This window comes from Sesamum indicum, linkage group LG6 (assembly GCF_026168435.1).
Source record: "Sesamum indicum cultivar Baizhima isolate 11 linkage group LG6, ASM2616843v1, whole genome shotgun sequence".
Taxonomy (NCBI): Eukaryota; Viridiplantae; Streptophyta; class Magnoliopsida; order Lamiales; family Pedaliaceae; genus Sesamum; species Sesamum indicum.
This window is the reverse complement of record NC_142662.1, coordinates 6,089,094-6,103,414: the sequence shown is the minus strand read 5'-3', so window position 1 is coordinate 6,103,414 and position 14,321 is coordinate 6,089,094. Positions and strand designations below refer to the sequence as shown.

Genomic DNA, 14,321 nt, shown 5'->3' with positions numbered 1-14,321 from the left:
AGTTGTGCAATAAACTTATGTGGCCTCATGAATTTATTATATATATATATATATATATCATTTTTATTCTTCATAAATGCATTAAATTAATTGTTATTAATGATTAGTATTCTAATTTATATATCATTTTTATTCTTCATAAATGCATTAAATTAATTGTTATTAATGATTAGTATTCTAATTTATATATATATATATATATATAAAATCAATAATTGCTAATTGTCTGAAAAAGAAAAAGGTGTGCGCATGACAAAGGCAGACTGTCTTGTTGCTGCAATTAGTAATTAATTAAGCACAAAAAGTTTTCATGATTGGGATAATAAGACAATGGATGAATTTGTTTTTCGTTTGTAGTGGTTGATTCAAACTCTCAACTTTAATTTCTTGCACTCCGTCAACACCATTTGGTATATACAATTCGGAAATTGGTTGTGGACGCTTTTCTTCTGGGACTGCAAAAATTGGTTGGTGGATCTTTGCTGATCAAAAAATGGATGAGCAGTACCCGGGAGGACTTTTATGATTCTTTGTTGCTATAATATAGCACATTTAATCCAAATATTAAGGAAAAGATGCTAAATTTAATGAAAATTAGCACATGCTTGTGATTCTTTAATTTGGATTTTTTTTCTCGAATTTTAGTTGTTGATATAACATTTACTAAAGATTGGTAAATATAATTGATATAGAAATGTATAAAAAATGTACTACTAATATATATATATAGAAAAAAATGTAAGCAACCCCCTTATGATATCGCGAATGTGTAAATTACCTTTTTATGCAAAAATAAGTAGCGGTTTACCTCCCTATATTTTTTAAAATACAACAATTTACCCCCCCCCCCAATGATATTTAAAATAAAGCAATTTACCTCCCTATCTAAAGAGGTAAATTGCTTCATTTTAAAATGTATAGGAGGATAAATTGCTATATTTTTTATAGGGGGTAATTTACTCATTTTCAATATCACAGGGGTAAATTGTTATTCACCCTATCACGTGTTTCGGTGTGTGTTCATGTGCATTGCTTTCATGTATATTTTTATAATTGTGTAGCAGATCAATGATCGTCATTAACCACAAAAAAAGAAAAAATCAAGCGTCTTTATTATAATTATTTTATTTTTTATTTTTTTGGGGGGCGGGGGATGATGTTACAAAGCTATCTTTATTTTAGATATGTCAATACACAATCTGATTCTGATTCTGACAGCTTCAAATGACACACCAAATATATGTAATAAAAGGAAAAAAAATATGGAAGAGGAGAAAGAAAGAGCAGTAATTTGCTGAATTTCCCTTAGAACTTGATAACAACCTTAACACAGTTGGGCTGCTTCATGTACTCCAAACCTTTGTTAATCTCAGCAAGTGAAACCTCATGAGTGATGAGCTGATCAAGATCAATTTCCTGCTCAATATTACAAATTACTTCTTCTCAGTTCATGTACAACAATCAAGATTACATGTCAAAAGAATTGAATGTATATAAACATTGATGATTTGGACATATATATATACCTTGTTTACACATTTCTCAATAATTTTAGGGAGATCAGATTGAGTTCTTACTCCACCATAGGTGGAACCCCTCAGAGTTCTACCACACAAGAGGGGGATGTAGTCGACCTCCACACTCTTCCCAGGTCCCACACCAAGAACCATTATTGTCCCAAGTCCCTGTAATTACACATTTACTCCATCTCATTATATATCATTTGATCTTCAATTAAAAAAAAAAAAAACACGAATATTAACGTGGTTAGTAGTTGATGAGTCATACCATCTTTGAGCCCTCGATGGCCTCGTTGACGAGGGCCGGCACGCCTGAGCACTCGAAACAGTAGTCTACTCCAAGCCCTCCAGTGGCTTCTTTGATCAACTCTGATACAGATTTGTCAGAGAGCTTAGGATTGATGAAGTCTGTGATTCCAAAGGCCTTTGCTTTCTCCTTCTTCAACTCGTTTATGTCTATCCCGATTATCTTCGAGGCCCCTTGCAATTGAGCTCCCTTTGCAGCCTGCGTTCATGTCACAAATTAGTGCACTTGCTACTGCAAGACTAATCATCCTCGCTCAGTCAATCCGTCACAATTAGCATACTTGGCATTTTCTGATGAGCCATCATTTGTACTAATTCCGAGGTATGTATATATATATATATATATGTATATAATCTCAAATATCTATACTGTTGTGCTTACCCCAAGTCCAACAGCACCAAGGCCAATTACCGCAACAGTTGAGCCCTTTTCGATATTGACTTCTCTCCAGCTTGATCCGAAACCAGTTGTGAAACCACAGCAAAGGAAACTAGCATGGGGAGGAGAGAGTCTGGGGTCTACTTTGACGGTGTAATTGGCGTCTATGACAGCATATTCAGACCAGGTGGAGCAGCTTACAAGGTGGTAGGTTCTCTCCCCTCCAACCGACAATCTTGATGTGCCGTCAGGCATTAGGCCATCGAAACCGAGCGGGTATTTATGGCATAAGTTTGTCCTCCCTGAACTGCAATTTAGGCATTCTCCACATTCTCCCAGATAGAGTGTCATAACTATATCTCCTACCTTGAGGTTTGTCACCTGCTCTCCAACGCTCTCCACCACACTGTATTTCCAAAACCCAATTAATCATACAAGTTTGAGCTCTAATTCTTCCAAGTCCCTTGAAACAAGTATTAAAAAATTCATGATAAAGACACTGACCCTACTCCTTCATGGCCAGGGATCCGAGGGAAAAAAGGCTGAAAAATTAAACAAGTGAGCAACAGAACAAAAAGCATGCATACATGATCTTATACATATATATATTACTGAAAAGATCAAAGGGTTCTACTGACAACAGGGAAGCCAGAATTGCAGCATGTCATATCAGTGTGGCACATACTGGCGCAGAGCATCTTGATCCTAACTTCACCAGATTTTGGAGGATCCACTTGAATCTCCTCCACTTGCAGTGGCTCCCATGATTTCCTTATCACAGCAGCTGCAAACATATACTATCATTTCATCATAATAAGCTAATCCAAGAATTATTAGTTTATTAAGTACTCCAACTGTACTCAACTTCTTCATATATCATCCTTAATTTTCCATAAATATATATACACACACATACTAATTAGACAAACATTAGTAACAGTTTCAAGAATAATGTAGACGATGGAATTAATGATGAATGAAAAGAGCAGTACCTTTGCATGTTATGACTGCTGGGGTGGTGTTGGTGTTGGTCATGCTATTCGTATTGCAGCTTGCTGCCTAACTATGCGAATAAGTTTTGCGGAGCAGAAACTCTGTGACTTCAAGTAATGTTTAAGAAGGACAATTATATAGGGAAATTACGTATAACACCTCTAAAGTTTTTATTTTTGTTTAACAAATACCGTTAATTAGTTAAAATTCATTAAATTTGTTTGTATAAACAAAATAAAATCAGAAAAAAGTCTATATTAACCCATGATTAACTATTTACTTATTTATTGCAGGTCAAATAAATTATCTATGGTCAAATTACCTTCATATGTCTTCACGCATTAATGCATGTGAGGAGGTATATTTTCATCGTTATAAGGGTAGTTTAGTTTGAAAAAACTATTTGACGTGCAACAACTCAGTAATCAGTCAATCGAGTATTCAACTTTTTGTTAGTATCAACAAATCTAGTGAATTTTGACTAACAGGGGGATTTATTTGTTAAACAGAAGCAAACCTTAAAGGTATTAAATGTAATTTCTCAAACCATAGGAAACTCTATATGTAATTACATCAAATCTCAGGAGAAGGGAGTGTAAAATGTCCCTTATATATATATAAAAAAATACAAACAACTCACTATAATATTGTAAACGATCAAATTATACCTTATAAAAAAAATAATAAAATACCTCCTTATGTCTCTTAAAATAAAAATTTCTTTTTATTAAAAGATATAGGAAGGTAAATCGGTATTTTTTTTTATAAGAAAATAATTTGCTTATTTACAATGTCACAGGAAATAAATTATATTAAATTTATTATACATATATATAAATAAATGGTTGTGGAACTCTTATATATATCTGTGTACTACATATAAAGCTCGAGCAGTGTGAGGAGATTAGAGTAATATATACGGGCCTTAAATGAAATAAAGGTCTCTGATTAATTAGTATTAAATATTTAGCATCGACATGCTTTGTCTGTATGCTCAAATGTGTACAGTATAGAGGAACTAGTTTATCTTTTCCCCACCAACTACTAATACTTTATTAGAGATACTATAGTTTAATGATATATTATAAATTTTATTTCTGTTCATGATAATAACTTTCATATGGTGGCAATAATTAATTAATTATATAACTATATATATATATAGCAGGCACGCGCACCGCGTGCATACTACAATAATAATCGACTAAAATTCATATTCACACCCGAATCTTGTTATTAATGTCATTTTGATCCTTGAGTAATTACAAATAACTCAATTAGTACCTAAATTTTGATATTAATATCACTTTGGTACATGAGTAATTACAATTAACTTAATTTTTCACCATTAATACCATTTTGATATCCAACTGATATTTTTATTCATTTTTTGTATTTATTTTTATATATAATAACCACTTTACCCTTAAACTAAATAAAAATAATAAATATACAAAAATAATTTATGCTATCAACTAGATCAAAGTTTCGCACTTTACATGGAAAGGAGGAGTACACCAATTCATAGTAATATCAACATCTGATCCATAACTTGGCAATTTGTCTTGTAGTTAACAATTTGGGATAATTACATTCCTCTTCTTTACTATTTGATATAATTACATATAGATGTTTTGTAGTTTAAAAACTTATATCTAACGCATCTGATTAGGTTTATTTCTATTTAACAAATAAGTCCATCAGTTAGTCAAAATTCATTGGATTTGTTGATATATTAACAAAAAAGTTTGTTTTCGTTTAACAAATAAGTCCATCAGTTAGTTAAAATTCATTAAATTTGTTGATATTAACAAAAAATTGAATGAAAATTGATACAGATCAAACATTTTTTTTCGGGTTACATTATCCTTATGACGATTGAAAATATACCTCTTCATATATATGCATTAGCATGTGAAAACATATGAGGGTGATTTGATCATAAAAAGATTATTTAACCTGCAATAAGTAAATAAGTCAATCAGATGTTAATATAATTTTTTTTTTATATTTTTTTGTTAATATTAACAAATTTAGTGAATTTTTTAACTAACGGAGGGACTTATTTGATAGACAAAAATAAATTTTATGGGTGCTAAATGTAATTTTTCAAATTATAAAAAATTTACGTGTAATTACATCAAATCTTGAAAAAAAAAGAGTGCAGTTATCCTTAATCATTTTTAAGTCGTCTGTCTTCAGACATTTCAAAGCAGAATAAGACCCTAAGATCGATTACCGTCCAACGTAAAAATAATTCAGCTCACATTAAGGGTGTTCAACAAAAGTTACAAAACCATTGAACTGCCTCGCTCATCAGTCCAACTAAAATCGCATTTCATTTAAAGGATAAGTTGATTTGACTTGAGCTAATTTTAAAAGAATCGTATTTTGAGAATATATTGAATTTAATTTTATATTCAGTAGATTGCATAGACTGCGTTCAGCTGCATTATTAGTATTATTGTTAACAATAACAACAACAATAATTCGTTAAATTTGTATAAAAAGTTTGATAATACAAAAATTAATATTAAAGATAATAATAAAAATTATGATATTAATTGATAATTTTAATTATATTATGTTATATTAAATAGATTGTATTATTATTTTTGTATAATTGAATAAATGTAAAAATTAACTTGGTAAAATCATCACAAGAGTATGCTTTAAAAATCACCTTAATTACTTTGTACTTTTAATATATATATATATATATATGCATTGTTGCGATTAATTTTTTATATTACTTAATTAAAAATGAGAACTTTCTGACTTCTGCACAATTTTATTCAGAAAAATAAATTTAACATACCCTTAAAGTTACTAATTCATATTATTCTTTAAAATAAAAATATAATTTGCAAAATTGTCAATCAATATTTTCTATATCTTTCCCCTAAGTTTTTTCCTATTATATATTTCCTATATTTTCCAACAATTTTTACAAATTTTATTCTCAATATCCGAAACTTTTCTAGTTATACATATAATCTAATTACAAGAATAGACTCCACTAGGATCAAAAATATTGCCATCCTTCCTACTAGAATAAAATCATAATTTTTTATTTTATTTTTTTTTAAATGAAAGTGATGAACTATTATTTTAATAAATTTAATTACAATTATCAATATCTAATAATTATAAATTAAATTACACATCATGGGCTTATATAATTTTCCATTTTATTGTATTTTCAGAATATGCAACAGGTTGGTGACTGATTATTGTCCCCCTTAAACTACTTTATTTATGGCTGAACGTGGGAACTCGAGCTCTTTTAAAAATGCAATTGGGCACGTTACAATATTCCTGTGTCCAAATAAACATGTACAGGAACTCGACTCCAACCCGGCATTCCTCAATTTTATATATTTCACTTTCAGACAAGGTTAAAAATTTCACTTCTTGTTTAATTTATTTCTTGAAATTATAAGTTTTCCTCTTGATTAATGTTCCGTTACGTGAGTTGTGCACCTATACACTACACTCATGCACAATTATATCTACTAAAATAATATAATGTGCGCCGTGGATAATTAATTTACATTTATTTTATTTTTAAAATTTTAAAAATATTATAAGAAAATGGCTCAATAGCAATGAAAAAATTTATGTCGAGCTAATTCAAAAGTAAAATTACTATTACTAGAAAATGATAATAATAATTATTATAAACATATTACAAATTTTGAATTATTTCAAAAAATATAATTAATAATAAGTATACATTAATTATTGATATAATAATCATTATATGACTTGTGCTAATTGTAATTATTAAAAAATTTACGTATTGGAAATGTCGTTAACGATTTTCGTTACAGAGAAAATTAAGCCATTGCTGATGAGCACCAAATATTTTGAGGTCGAAGTCGGTCATTGAATTATATACCAACCAAGCACTCGCAATATTTCTATCTTTTTCTCCTTTTTCTTTTTGGTTTAAACTTCTGGCTTTTCACCTGGAAATTCCCTATAAATACCATGCAGGCAAGCTTCTCAATCACATCAAAACCTGGAGAACTCGTCTGGTTCCAAGAAAAATGGATTCCGGGTTTCCCTGGAACTTCACAATTCTTGCTCTCCTTGTGCCTGTTATCTTCCTCCTCCTCCTCAAGAAACGGAAAAATTCCAAACCCTCTTCTGCTAAACTGCCTCCAGGCCCTCAAGAACTACCCATAATTGGACACCTTCATCTTATAAGTTCAGTTCCCTTTCGTTCTTTCCGAGACTTAGCCAAAAAGTATGGCCCGATTATGCATTTGAAGTTTGGAGAGGTCCCCGGGATCATCATTTCTTCACCTGAAATCGCGAAGAAGGTGCTGAAAGAACAGGACCCTGTCTTTGCTAACAGGCCCCCAGCCATTGCCATGCAGATCATGGGGTACAATTACAAAGATATCGGTTTCAGCCCTTATGGCGATTACTGGAGACAGATGCGCAAGATATGCATTATGGAACTACTGAGCTCCAAAAGCGTTCGCTCCTTCGGCTCCATCAGAAACGACGAGGTTTCTAGCCTCGTCAAATTTATTCAGGCGTCTGCTGGAAAACCCGTCAATTTAACGGACAAGATTTTCTGGATGATGAATTCCATCACCTGCAGAGCTTCTTTTGGTACGGTGTGTAAGGACAATGATGCATTGATCAAATTACTGAGGGATGGGATGCAAATGGCGGGCGGGTTTGAGATCGCGGATGTGTTCCCATCGTCCAAGATTGTTAGTGCCCTGAGTTGGACTAAGTGGAGATTGGTGATGATGGGCCGCAAGCTTGATATGATTCTTGATGATATTATCAACGAGCACAAAGTGAATTTAGATAAGCTGGCGAGAGAAAGTGGAGATGGACAGGGAAAATTAGATCTGTCAGCAGGAAGGAGGGGCAACGGAGAATTCGGCAATGAAGATTTAGTTGATGTTTTCCTGAGGCTTAAGGAAAGTGGAGACCTCGAATTCCCAATCGGCAATGACAATATCAAAGCTATTCTTTTTGTGAGTACTCTTCAGTCTTCAGTGATGAAAAACATAACTAATTAGTTATATTAGTTACAATTATATGATATTAATTAATAAATGATTATTTGTTTTAATGTACGTATGTATTACAGGACGTGTTTTCTGCCGCAACTGAGACATCCGCAACAGCAATTGATTGGATAATGACAGAACTAATGAGAAATCCAGGAGTGATGGCCAAGGCGCAAGCTGAAGTAAGACAGGTATTCAATGGAAGCCGAACGACATCCATCAATGAAGACAACGTTAGGAAGTTGAACTATCTAAAACTGGTAATAAGGGAAACACTTAGATTGCACCCTTCCGTTCCGTTTCTCCCTAGGGCCTCTAGGGAGGAATGTACTATCAATGGATACACCATACCCGCAAACGTCAAGGTACTGGTGAACAGTTGGGGTATGCAGAGGGATCCCAAGTATTGGACTAACCCCGAAAGCTTTGAACCCGAAAGATTCGAGAACAATTCCATGGACTTTGTGGGTGGTGACTTTGAGTACCTCCCGTTTGGATCTGGAAGGAGAATGTGCCCTGGAATAACATTTGCTCTGGCTAGCATTGAGTTACCTTTAGCTCAACTTCTCTATAACTTCAACTGGAAACTTCCAGAGGGAGTCAAACCAGAAAATTTAGACATGATTGAAAATCCTGGACTCACTGCTTCAAGAAAGAGCAAGCTTTATGTTGTGCCCACCCCGTACAATGAACCTTCGGATTCATCTTTACCCACCCTCACCCTCACAGATCTCCAAACATTTGGAAGCTCGCGTGTTTCAACATCACTTTGAATAATTCCCCTCCAGAATTCCCTGTATTATGTAGCTTGTAGTCTTGTGCATTTTCTGTAATCTATATTATTAATAAAGCCTAAAAGTCCAATTGGTGTGTTTTACCCATATTCAAGAATATAATACCAAATTGGATTAAATGCATTTAAGCCTACGAAATTAATTCAATCTCTCTCTTCGTGCTTTTTTTTTTTTTTCTCCTTTTTCCTCTTCCACTAACCTCTTATTTGGTTTAAATTTTTCCACTCTCATCTCTCATCCCAAATTTCCCGCCTAAGGTTTCATTTCTTTCCATCGCCTAATCAGTTTCTTTTTAAATTTTCAATCATTTTATTTCACTTATTATAATTTAATAGATATTTAAATAATTAAAAAGTCAATTTCAATTAATATTTATAATTTTAAAATTAGAAAATTAAACACACTCCTCAAATGTGCTGGTATTCTTCCATAATGTACCTTGATCCAAGTTGTGGAAGTAACAATAAGATGCATGGTGTGTGGGGTAATTATATATATACCAACAAGATGAAGTGTCGATATAATTATTCAAATAAAAGGGGAATAGATATAAAAGATAATTATATTTACACCCTAAATTAATGATTTATTTATACAAAGCATCTCTATCTTATGCATAATTATAAAAACCATCCCTAACAGTCAAAAACAAGGATTGTTTGTGTGATACTGACTTTCTTTGGAGGTGTATATATAAGTCTTCAGAAAAATTAAGAGTAATTTGTGTAACTGATATTGAAGTTTCTAGTTATGTATGTATAATCCAAAAGGCATGGGCAAATTGTGCAAATAGACACAAATCAAGGACCATAAATGTAATATCCCTAAATATTATTATACCAAATGCAAAGGATAAAAATTGCCTCTTTAAGTCTTCATAATCCCATTTTGGATATTTTGAGTTGTTGGGAGAGAGAAAAGGAAGAGAACAATTGACATAGATTGAAGTCCATGTATGAATCCCCAGTGCTTCCTAGATCACTCCAACCACCAAAATCAATATCAGCTTGAAAATGCATGACCATCTTCCAATGGTTCAACGGGCACTGCGTAAGGTGAATCCCAATCAGCATCAAAGATTTCTTGAAGTTGCGAAACAATGGCAGAGTTATATGTCCCAAAGCTGACTCCTGCAGTCGAGTAGAAGTAGTCCCATATTAGGTTACTCGTCCCAATATGGGCTCGTACATCACTAACAGCATATTTTCCGTGGTTAACCCTTGTGTAGCCTGGATAAATATTTCCAGTGGCCGTGCCATTTTGAGTAGCCGGTCCAGTTAAATTGAATCCCGGCACCATATAATACTTGATCTCAACTTTTCCATGACATTTATTGTACTTTGAAGAAGAGCACAGGTTGTTGGTATAGAGCAGAGATTTTAGGTACACGTCTGTGTTATTGATAAAATGCGCCCAGTACGCTACCAGTAACTTCACCTTCGCCTGCTTGCTAAACACAACCTACCACCAAGAAAATTAGCTAGATATTGTAATAAAACCAATAAAGCAACGTGAGAAACCTGAGAGCCAAAAATCATTATAAATGAGCATCTTTTTTATATTAATGTTCGCAAGTTAAAACAATAGAAGAAACTGTGTTTTCAAATAATTTATGGGAAAGCTCAGATTATATGTTGCAAAAGAAACAGAATTTAAGAAGCACTAAGAAATATACCTCAGATATAGCTGAAGACAGGGATGACCAATAGACTGTCTGCGACGTGTATTGTGATTGACCAAGCCAATCCATAGTACTTATTCTTAATGTTGCTCCGTTTCCGACGGATTTAATTGTATCCACCCAGGCTTGTTCATCTGTCTGATACTTCCCAAACAACAGCTGCAACACAGAAAGGCATCAGCATATCGAAGAACTTGGACATTAGCTAGAACATTTTTGACAGATGCTAAACCTCTGGTGGAGCAAAGGACAGATAGCAGGATTGATGCTGTGATGTTGAATAGTTTCGTCCTGGAGTTTCAATGGAGACATGAAAAATATCAGGGTCTGAAAGCACGGGATACCCAGTAACATGTTTGACCTTCACATATTTAGGAAGCGGCGATCTGTCAAGACATAACATGGGAAATTAAACAACTAAATCAACAGATTGTTTTGACAAGGAGAGGAACAACTTTATATTATAATGAGAGAACATATAATGCTCAAGAAACTAAACATGTTTAAATATTTTTATGACTGTTACAGATTATTGATAAATGATTCACCGAATGATTAAGAATATGAACAAGATTTTGAGATTCATAGAAGCGAAACAGCAGGTATTACGGGAGAAAGCATGTAGACGCATCCTCTTGATATCCTGCTTACCTGCACCTCTCTTTTGGGTGGAGGAAATGGGACCAACAGGGAACCTTTCGGACGATCTGCCATTGTTGATCCCAGATGGATTCTGTATAATTAGAAGAGTTAAGATGGGCAAGTTTCCACAAGTTTTCAAAGTAAATTTCGACATTCTCTGCAATTCTTGGACAGCCAACAAGATAAATGCCGACTTCCTTCACCTGAAATCATTGAACAATGAGACTGATTGAACCAACACCCATCAAGAATATCATAATATAGACACTTGATAAGTAAATGTATTCACACACAGCCTAGGTATCAAACAGTTCATTTTAAATCATTGGAATAGGAGACCCTATCCAGTATCCAGTATCCACTACCACCCCCATGTGCAGAAGCACATAAAAGGAAACGAATTAGGAAAAACTTGTAGTACCACAGAAAGATATGAAAAAACCCCTCAGCAGAAGAAATAGTGGAAGTCGAGTTATGCAATAAACAACTATGACCTCAAATCAGGATTCTGCATGAGAATATATACTGCAATTGAGAAGAACATATTTGCAGTTCCTTTTTCCTTTTTCATAGAACAATGCAGACTAAGACTAAGTTTATAGTACTTGAAATCTGATAAAACCTACACTGAAAACCAATAGAAGAAAGAACATGTTTGGTCACACCTTCTGGAGAAAGTGCTCAAAAGATGAAGGATTTTAGATCTTTAGTAATAATTATAGTACCTGAGTTAGAGATTTCCAGTCATTGTTTGCTGATCCAATGTAGACGTCTTGGCTATCGGATATCCACACCTTGGCATGGACTATGCCAGATCCCCACCAGTCTTTAAGTAGTAAAGTAACATTCTTCACATTTGGCCTTCCCGATGCTAGGGCAGATGGTTCTTCAGTATAGTCAGGATAGACACCAGAGTGCTGTAGAAGTCTGAACTAAAATTAGTCTCTAAAGTGATGAAGGGTTGTATGTTTTAAAATCGTATCAAATGGTGATAAAAGATATATTATCATTCAGAATACAAATAATAGATAAGCTAGTAATATCAGAGTCATTTCGTAACGAACAGGATGAAATCTTTGCTTGATGTATCTTCACTATTTAGTTTGATAATTGTTTCAACTGATCTGGCATGTAAGCATCAAGAACAAGCTTTTGTATTAAACTGTTAGTCAGGTTGGTGAAAAGGTCTGACTTGGTGTGAATCTTCAAGAATTCGAGAGCAAGCAAGATAAACAAGGTCAGGGACTGTTATGAATATACATGTTCAAGCAAAAGTGATCACATTTCGACGTGATTTGAGCTTGAGATTTGAACTCAGCTAGGCATTCAAAAGGGTCATGCTTGGGTTAAAGATCGGTGAAATCCGAGCCTGCTCAAGCCTAGTTTGAAAAGTTACAAGCAAGGCTTCATTGCAGCTCTACTTATCCATCAATTTGATGCATCTCATAAAAGAATAAAGAGACACTAAAGTGCATGAGATAGTATGAACAAGAGCTTTGCATTTTCATTATATGGTCACAAATTACTGTTTCAGGTGACATTTCCTTGGAACTTTTCGTTACAAGTGCATTCCATTAGTGGAAATCTGCAGTTACTAATATTGTACTGTTCCAAAAAAGCTCCAGGTTAACTCATCTACCTACCTTATACTAATGTTGCGGTCCGCTGCATTTTCCAATGCTTGATGAACTTCAAATCCTTGATTAGCACCAAATCTCCGCATGTCATCTTCCGTATATCCATAATCCCCTGATCGAGGATCCTTCGGATGCGCTACCAACTGCCAGTACTGTGCAATTATGTCCAGGCTCCGTGAAGAATTTCCAGCCAACCATCGTAAAACATCAGCTGGTTCAATCACATGAAAATAGAAGTAATGTTCATACAGTGATGGAGAGCAGGGATCTTTCAGGGGATCCCCGTGGCTGCCTATGCATTTTATGCAATTAAAGCTTCACTGATTTGTTTAAATTTCTTTTCTTTTGCCTCTACATAAAAACTCCAACCAAAATTCCAAGAAACTAAAAGATGAGCATAATACCAGAAAAACGTAGCTATATCAAGCAATTCACACTGATGAAAACAAACAAATAATTTATTCAACTAACGGTGAAGTTAAAGGAGCCAAGAATCCCAGTCTCCTTGAGATTCATAGGCTTAACTTTCCAGTATTATCTCTTCTTTCCAAATAATAATTATAATAAGCCCCCAAGAATCAGAAAAAGAAATCGGACAAGGGAGGAAGAACTAGTTACCGGTAGAGAGTACACCAGGAACGAGAGAGAGGTGGGGCATGTCAGTAGGGATTGACTGAACCAGCCATGCTTTGCATTGCCCATCATCATAATTCCCATCAGATGAAGAATGAACAACTCTGGTGGGATTATAAATTAGGAGAAAATAGAGGGTGAGGAGTAAAGGGGTTGCACAAGTTTTCATCTTTTTCTTGATTCTTGCCGTTTTGGAGAATATATGTAGACAGAGAGCGAGGGAGTGTGAAGAGTCGAAATCTTTGAATGTAATAAAAACGTTAACTCCGTCTCCAGTTGACTTTTCTTGGAGCCATCGGCATATCCGTAACAATTTTCTTTTCTTTTTCTTTTTTTTATGTTTCTTTCACCATCATCTATAATTATAAATATATTAATCTATCTGTAAATAAGTATTTTTAGTTTTAACTTTATCGATATTAATTAGGTTTGAAATTAAGTTAAATTACTTGATACTCGATTAAAATCAATTGATAAAAATTTATTATACATTCGATTTGTTAAATTTAACAACCTAAACTAGGATAAAAGTTTTTGTTTGATAAGCTTTCAAGCTCAATTCAAACTCGATTCGATTATTACGAAAATAAAAGGATATATTTAAAAATATCAAATTAATTGAGCTTAACTCATATTTGATCTAATTAAAATTCGTTTAAGCTCGATTAGAGAAAATTAAGAAAATAGTGGAGATAGG

General features: G+C 33.6%; 3 protein-coding genes across 4 annotated transcripts; 1 reads left to right on the top strand and 2 right to left on the bottom strand.

Annotated features, from left to right (window-relative positions):
• Positions 1–1,092: 1,092 nt before the first annotated feature.
• Positions 1,093–3,304, bottom strand: LOC105164860 (8-hydroxygeraniol oxidoreductase). 2 transcript variants are annotated; one of them, XM_011083664.3, is made up of 7 exons: positions 3,198–3,304; positions 2,844–2,989; positions 2,710–2,747; positions 2,209–2,611; positions 1,789–2,025; positions 1,527–1,685; positions 1,093–1,416 (listed from the first exon to the last, which is right to left on the bottom strand). In XM_011083664.3, exons 1-7 carry the CDS (start codon positions 3,238–3,240, stop codon positions 1,306–1,308), a joined length of 1,137 nt encoding a protein of 378 aa, XP_011081966.1. In that variant the 5' UTR covers positions 3,241–3,304; the 3' UTR covers positions 1,093–1,305. The 2 variants fall into 2 exon arrangements, with proteins under 2 accessions (XP_011081966.1, XP_011081967.1); XM_011083665.3 differs by having other exon boundaries at positions 2,844–3,002; positions 3,198–3,283.
• A 3,926-nt stretch (positions 3,305–7,230) lies between these two features.
• Positions 7,231–9,083, top strand: LOC105165078 (premnaspirodiene oxygenase). Its single transcript, XM_088881946.1, has 2 exons — positions 7,231–8,201; positions 8,318–9,083. Exons 1-2 carry the CDS (start codon positions 7,251–7,253, stop codon positions 9,008–9,010), a joined length of 1,644 nt encoding a protein of 547 aa, XP_088738072.1. The 5' UTR covers positions 7,231–7,250; the 3' UTR covers positions 9,011–9,083.
• A 758-nt stretch (positions 9,084–9,841) lies between these two features.
• On the bottom strand, positions 9,842–13,869 carry LOC105164861 (uncharacterized). Its single transcript, XM_011083666.3, has 7 exons — positions 13,610–13,869; positions 12,998–13,202; positions 12,080–12,281; positions 11,364–11,557; positions 10,945–11,098; positions 10,707–10,871; positions 9,842–10,492 (listed from the first exon to the last, which is right to left on the bottom strand). Exons 1-7 carry the CDS (start codon positions 13,791–13,793, stop codon positions 10,034–10,036), a joined length of 1,563 nt encoding a protein of 520 aa, XP_011081968.1. The 5' UTR covers positions 13,794–13,869; the 3' UTR covers positions 9,842–10,033.
• Between the last annotated feature and the right edge of the window lie 452 nt (positions 13,870–14,321).

Excerpts from the sequence above, each read along its gene's own strand:
- LOC105164860 (XM_011083664.3), bottom strand. The coding sequence starts at position 3,240 with ATGACCAACACCAACACCACCCCAGCAGTCATAACATGCAAAG. Across the intron at positions 2,026-2,208 it reads TTGGTGCTGTTGGACTTGGG|GCTGCAAAGGGAGCTCAATT; the intron begins GTAAGCACAACA and ends ACATGAACGCAG. Across the intron at positions 1,686-1,788 it reads CCATCGAGGGCTCAAAGATG|GGACTTGGGACAATAATGGT; the intron begins GTATGACTCATC and ends GTGTAATTACAG.
- LOC105164861 (XM_011083666.3), bottom strand. The coding sequence starts at position 13,793 with ATGAAAACTTGTGCAACCCCTTTACTCCTCACCCTCTATTTTCTCCTA. Across the intron at positions 13,203-13,609 it reads TCCTGGTGTACTCTCTACCG|CTGATGTTTTACGATGGTTG; the intron begins GTAACTAGTTCT and ends TGATTGAACCAG. Across the intron at positions 10,872-10,944 it reads TGTCCTTTGCTCCACCAGAG|CTGTTGTTTGGGAAGTATCA; the intron begins GTTTAGCATCTG and ends TCTGTGTTGCAG.
- LOC105165078 (XM_088881946.1), top strand. The coding sequence starts at position 7,251 with ATGGATTCCGGGTTTCCCTGGAACTTCACAATTCTTGCTCTCCTTGTG. Across the intron at positions 8,202-8,317 it reads ATATCAAAGCTATTCTTTTT|GACGTGTTTTCTGCCGCAAC; the intron begins GTGAGTACTCTT and ends TATGTATTACAG.